This window comes from Erythrolamprus reginae, chromosome Z, assembly GCF_031021105.1.
Source record: "Erythrolamprus reginae isolate rEryReg1 chromosome Z, rEryReg1.hap1, whole genome shotgun sequence".
NCBI lineage: Eukaryota > Metazoa > Chordata > Lepidosauria > Squamata > Dipsadidae > Erythrolamprus > Erythrolamprus reginae.
This window is the reverse complement of record NC_091963.1, coordinates 131,643,943-131,650,490: the sequence shown is the minus strand read 5'-3', so window position 1 is coordinate 131,650,490 and position 6,548 is coordinate 131,643,943. Positions and strand designations below refer to the sequence as shown.

Here is a 6,548-nt window from a genome sequence, read left to right as displayed (position 1 = left end):
TAAAATCTCATTTTGGAGCTGTGGAAATATCCCATTGCCTGTTTTCCATTTTCATGGTGTTGGTTTCAATTGAATTGTTTTAACTAGCATCTTAGCATTAATTTAAAAAGTGATTGTCATGCACTGTAAATAAATAAGTGTGAGAGACTGTTTTTACAGGCACGAGAAACATGGCCTATTCTAAATGGTTTCACGAGTGTGTGAGAGGGAAGATGTGCTTATGGATCAGTGATATGGAGGATGTATCCCAAAGCACCCTTCATGTCTCTGCTGATTGTTGCCCTGAGACCCCTTTTTTCATCACTTTCTCACTCCTGCACTGCCCAGCGTTGCTGCTGCTACCCAGGAACAGGTCTCCATGGCGACAACACCCCCCTCCCTCTATCCCTGCATCCTCCTCCCTTTGCCGAATAAGTGACACGCCCGTCGTCCAATCCACAACCTCAGCTGGTTGGGAGGGCTTTTTTCTCCATCAATTTCTCTGCTAGTGCAACCCAGAGAGCTGGATCTGAGGGGAGGGGGGGAGGAAAACACCCAGCTCTCTTCCCCCTCATTTCTCTCTTCCCCCTTTTTTTCTCTCTTTCCTCCCTTTATCCCTTCAGTTGCCTTTTTTAGGTTCCCTTCTTTGCCTCTTCCCCACCCCTCCCTCTTCCCCATACATTTGCTTCCTCCTCCTCCTGCTCCCCATGTGAGATCACCTATTGTTACAATTCCTCTCCCCCTCCCCAAAAAAATTCCTTTCATTCGTTTTTCACCTTTGATATCCTTTGCCCACCCTCCCCATTTATTTCCCAACCCCTCCTTTTCCTCTGCGGGCAGCAGCAGCAGCAGCGAAGGAAGAAAAATCCATGAGAATGAGAGGCAGGTAGCGGCGGGAGCCAAGCGGTAACCCATCAACTTAAGGATGCGGGCAACACAGCCTTTTGGGCGCTGCTGCGACCATTGTTCCTGCTGCCTCCTGCTCCATTCCACCCGTTCTGATGTCTGAAGCCCACCGTGCCTGTCCTCCCCCTGCTTTGCTGGGGCACCCAATTTCCCTCCCGGCCCCCCTGCACCTGCGTCTCGAGACCCCTCCCGCCTCCCTTCCCCTCCTTCCTCATCCATGATTCCAGACTATCCCTAAGATGCTAAGGCAAGGCCCTTTCCTTCTTCTGGCTGCGTCCATGTCGTATTTCAACCCAGAGAAAGCTTTGGCAGCGCCTTCGGAAAATGGTGAGTTTGGGCAGGGGGCAAGGGTTCCCTGGGCATCACTGCCAGCAGCCACCCCCCCTCACCCAATTTGCTCTCGCTTGCTGTTTGCCTCTCGCCCAGCCATCTGTGGCCACCTGTTTGTGCAGCTAGGTAGTTGCCTGGTGGACCTGATCCCCACCCCCTTCAGGGTGCCAAACGGGGACAAGACAGGGGGCACTTTCCAGACTAGATGGAGAGGGGCTATCAACACTGTTTTCCAGAGGCAGCTGGGATTCCTATACAGAGCAAATGCATCACCCCTGGGATTTGGCCAAATGCCTTAAAGCAGTGGTTGTGTTTCTTATCGTCTTCTCCCTGATCCTCGCCTATTTTTAATGATAATTGGTGCTGGAGAAAATTGAACCCACCCCTTAAGGCAATCAAGAGAAGGCAGAAGTTATCTGGGAAAAGACACGATCCCTGTACATGATCCCCGAAGAAGGGTCCAGAGTCATTCCACGGTAAAGGAGATCTAGGGTAAATATTTGCTTGCAAAGAAAACAATGTGATGGAGGGAGGAATGTCTGAGAGGTGGGTGTGAGATTTATGCCTGACAGGTCAGTGACATCCAGAAATGCCATCTGTGTTTGGTCTGACAGTCATCCATAGAAAGTGGGAGACTCAGTTGGGATGCTTTCTTGACACTGATGAAAAGGTAATATTTGGGGCTCACTGGGGGCTTTGTGTAGGGATGCAATATGGCTGAGACGGAGAAGATGATGAAAGACTTCATGACTGGAAGAAGAAATGAAGGAATGCATAAAGACTATTTTGAAGAAGGACCAAATAGAAGATTAGGTGCAGAGACAAACTGATAGCTATGGGCTGTTGGGAGGTTCACTGATGTTCTATGAAGCTTTGGCAGACCTGGGTTCAACTCATAGATCCACCATAAACTTGGGTGATACTTTTGTGGTATCACCACTTCTCACTGTGTAAAATAGATGCAATAGATAGGGTTGGTGGCATACGTACATACATACGTACATACATACTAATAATTTAATGAGCAGGAGTACTTGTGAGAAACATCTATCTGGCTACTATCCTGTAAAAAAATGGTCTACTTGATTTTTTTTTTAATCTGACCCACTGGTCCCTTACCACCTCTGATACAGGAATCAACTCAAATATTTATGCCCAGGAACAATAGTTTTCAAATATTGCTACGCTAATCATTGATAATCTAATCATGCTTCAAAAACTCCAGAATGTTGAAGTATGATTGGGTTATTAAAGGATTGTGACATTGCCAGTTGCTTCATTCTGAGAAATTGCATCATGTTTACTGTTGCAACAAGCTGGAAAGGTGTTTTTTTCCCCACCCCACCAATAATTTATAATAAAAGCTATCTCCACTCCCCCTTCTTGTGGGATTTCAGTCTACTCTGATGTATTACTCCTCTACTTCCTCGTCTCTATCTTGTCTTTCTTTCTTTGCTGTCATAATGCAGGCTGGAAGTCCAAAAAAAGTCACACTAGTTGCCAATGGCTTATTTACTCTGGTGTCAGAAAGGGAAGGCAACCATGGGCCAAGAATTAAGGATGGTATATAGGTTGTGCCCATGATGTTGTCTTCAAGAACCAAAGGCTGAAGATCCCCATAGGACATGGAAAGTGTGCTTTTCAAAACTTAGCAAATTACAGTCACTTAGAAGAAACTGAGACTATTATGAACCTTCCCCAATCGGATACCTTCTATTTCCCCTAATTTCCAGCCAGCAGACCCTTTGAGAGTTGAAGCCCACGTGTCTGCCCATGACTACATGACATGGTGGGATAGATGACAGCTCTGCTTTACAGCAAATATTTCTTGTGACTAACTGCCGAGCCTTCACATAAACAGGAATAGGAGACCTGTAGCCTATTACATTGTCCTGCAGGAACAAAGTGAATTCTCATTTCTCGCATATCTTTATCCATGCCTAATGGAAAATCTAGTGTAGGCAGCCAGACATCTCTAGTAATAGTATTAGAATACTAATTTTAATACTGTATAATCAATAAAATAATAAGTAATATACTTTAGGACCAAATCACAGCATGGAAGATGGTCTCTAGAAATGTAATTGTGTGCCTAATTTTAGTACCATCTGATTAAATTGTCTTTTCTGTTTCCAAATATATCTCAGCTTCCTGGGAAAAAAGAGGATGACATTTTCCACAAGGAAAAAACAATAGAATTCTATAGATTCCTTCAGGGCGAAGGCAGGATAATGAATCAGTTTCTAATGTTTTTGTAATGCTATAGCAAAATTTGAAAATCTCATGTACGTAACTTGAAGTTTGTGCTTTCTGTTTGCGTCATTTGACAGAGGGACGGTGAGTGGTTAAAACAGGACAGATAGAGCAAAGAGTGGAAGAGATAATACAGGGAGAGCACACAAAACTCTCTGCTGAGAAAGCTGTCTATATGATGGAGCAAAGTTTGTCACCTACCTAGTTACAAGAGTCAACCTTCAAAAAATGATTCTGGGTTTTAAAAGAGATGTCTCATTATGATATAATAAGAAGTGTTCATGTAGCATAAGGTCTACCACAGGGGTAGGCAAAGTTGGCTCTTCTAGGACATGTGGACTTCAACTCCCAGAATTCCTGAGCTAGCATGATTGCCTCAGGAATTCTGGGAGTTGAAGTCCACAAATCATAGAAACGCCAACTTTGCCTACCCCTGGTCTGCCATCTATTATTTCAGAATGTGGATTTGAACTTCTGGGACAATAAAGATGTTGGTGGGTCCTACAGCCACTGAGCTCAAAGCTTCTCTGCTCCTCTAAGCATCTCTCTCTGCTGTGTACCATGGATTGGTATATTTCCATGAAGAAATAGGGGCAAAGTTGAGGCATTCAGCTTGGCACTCAGGAGTAAAACAATGAGTGAAATACAGGTAATCCTCAACTTACAACAGTTCACTTAGCGACAATTCAAAGTTACAACAGCGTTTGGGTGGGGGGAGGGAAGGACCTATGACCGTTTTTCACCCCACCCTTGCACCACCCCCATGGTCACATGATAGAAATTCAACTGACAAAATTTAAATGACAACTGACTCATGTTTATGAACGATAGCAGTATCCTGGGGTCACTTGATCACCTTTTGTGACCTGACAAGCACAGTCAATGGGGAAGCCAAATTCACTTAAGGACCGTGTTACTAACTTAACTGCTGCAGTGATTCATTTAACAACTGTGGAAACAAAGGTTGTAAAATGGAGCAACACTCACTTAGCAAATGTGTCATTTACCAATAGAGATTTCGGGCTCAATTGTGATAAATCAAGGATTTAAATCAACTATGAGCCGGGGTGGCACAGCAGGTAGAGTGCAGTACTGCAGCTGACTGTAGATCTGCAGGTCAGCGGTTCAAATTGCTGTGAGATGCTCCGAGTCCTCAGAGAGGGGCGGCATACAAATCTAATTAATAATATTAATATTAATAATAATAATATTAATAATAATCATCATCATCATCATCACCACCACCATCACCATCGTCATCGTCATCGTCATCATCACCGGCTCAAGGTTGACTCAGCCTTCCGAGGTGGGTAAAATGAGGACCAGGATTGTGGAGGCAATAGGCTGGCTCTGTTAAAAAGTTAAAAAGTTAGCTTTTGCTAACATGTTGTAAGCCGCTCTGAGTCTAAGGAGAAGGGTGGTATAAAAAAAATTGAATAAATAAATAAAATAAATAAGGACTATCTATGATTACATCATCTACCACCAACTTTCATCGGTGAGGCAGAGAATAGCATGTTCAAGGTTCCTAAAACTTACTGTCCATCTTATATTGGCAGCTGGAAGAATATAAGGCTTAGTCCAAGACATTTTGTTTCCTGTAATGAAGGATAAAATAGTACCCCACATTCAGTGATTGATTTGTTTGTCTTAATTACTGCACTCCAAGTGACTCTGGATGACGAACAACAGAAACAGAGATGGAAAAAGAACAGAACAGACAGAAAATGTTAAGTTCTGGTAATGAAGAGACTTGAAGACATTAGTAACTAACATCTCACATAGATCCAGCAAAGGAAACAGCTGTGATTCTTTAAATAGAGGGCTGCCGGCTGGATCAATCCATCAGCGGTCTTGGTTTTCCCACTTCAGATAGTGAACTTTGGAGTAAACAGTTTACACTCATTCAAACCTTAATACATAACAGAAAACATAAAGTAAACCCTAATATTGTATTGCAACAGAGGCAGGCAGTAAATGTAATATCCCTTCTCCAATGCTCTCTCCCAGAGCCAGGTTTCAAATTTTACAAAAGCTTATCGGGGAAATAGCAGGCCATAATTATGGGGGCAGGTTATTTCACAGCCCTACTAAGAATTGTTATTTCTTGAGGAGAGAGAGCCATCAGCCCTGCCTCTCTCCCAGATATTGGGGAATGGAAGGTCATCACAGTGGTAGTAATGTTTGGGTCTTTAAGGGCAATCATCTTCTGTAATGGAAAGCAGAACTAAGGATCTAAGTCTCCATATCTCTGCCTTCCGATAACAGGTACTTTCCTGGCTTTTGCTGCCCAAGAAAAAACTCCTCACATTGTCTAACAACAGGGTCAGTCCTGGTGTGGAAGGACCCCAAGGCTAAACCAAAAAATAAGAAAGCCATCTTGGTCAGAACACAGATACTAGCACTTTTAGAAAAGTGTGTGTGGGGGGGGATATTTGTAGCAATTTGTGGATGTATGAAATTAGAACAAGTTTCATCACCGTCATTTTATTATTTATTATTTATTTTATTTATATGCTGCCCACTCCGCAAGGACTCTGGATGGTTTACAATAAATAAAAATAATATTTAAAAGAAACAGTTTAAGAATAATTACGAACCCTAATAAAAAACTTTTAATGTCTCTCAACATCTCTCATCTGAACGGTACCTCATTCGAACAACGGCCCCAGGCCTGCTGGAATAGCCAGGTCTATACAGTTTTGCAGAAGACTAGCAGGGTGGGGAGTATACTGATCTCCTGAGGCAGCTGGTTTCAGAGAGCCGGAGCCACCACAGAGAAGGCTCCTCCTCACAGCCCCGTCAGTTGACACTGTTTGGCTGATGGGACCCGAAGAAGGACAACTCTGTGGATCCTTATCGGCTGCTGGGAGCTATTTGGTAGAAGGCGATCCCGAAGATAGTCTGGCCCTAAGCCATGTAGGGTTATTTTACCATACCCGAGCCCCTAATTTATGTTGCTAAGTGAAAAATTTGTTAAGTGAGTTTTGCCCCATTTTAAAGCTTTTCTTGATACATTTGTTGTGGACCAGTGCAGTTCTTAAATTAGTAACACAGTTGTTAAGTGAATGTGGTTCCCC

At 43.3% G+C, this 6,548-nt stretch overlaps 1 protein-coding gene across 1 annotated transcript in view; it reads left to right on the top strand.

The window, feature by feature from the left end:
- Nucleotides 1-1,124: 1,124 nt before the first annotated feature.
- Nucleotides 1,125-6,548, top strand: part of LMTK3 (lemur tyrosine kinase 3) — a 55,622-nt gene continuing 50,198 nt past the window's right edge. Inside the window, exon 1 of the mRNA XM_070728556.1 lies at nucleotides 1,125-1,212. Within this exon, the coding sequence (XP_070584657.1) occupies nucleotides 1,125-1,212 (88 nt within the window). The remainder of the gene's footprint in view (nucleotides 1,213-6,548) is intronic.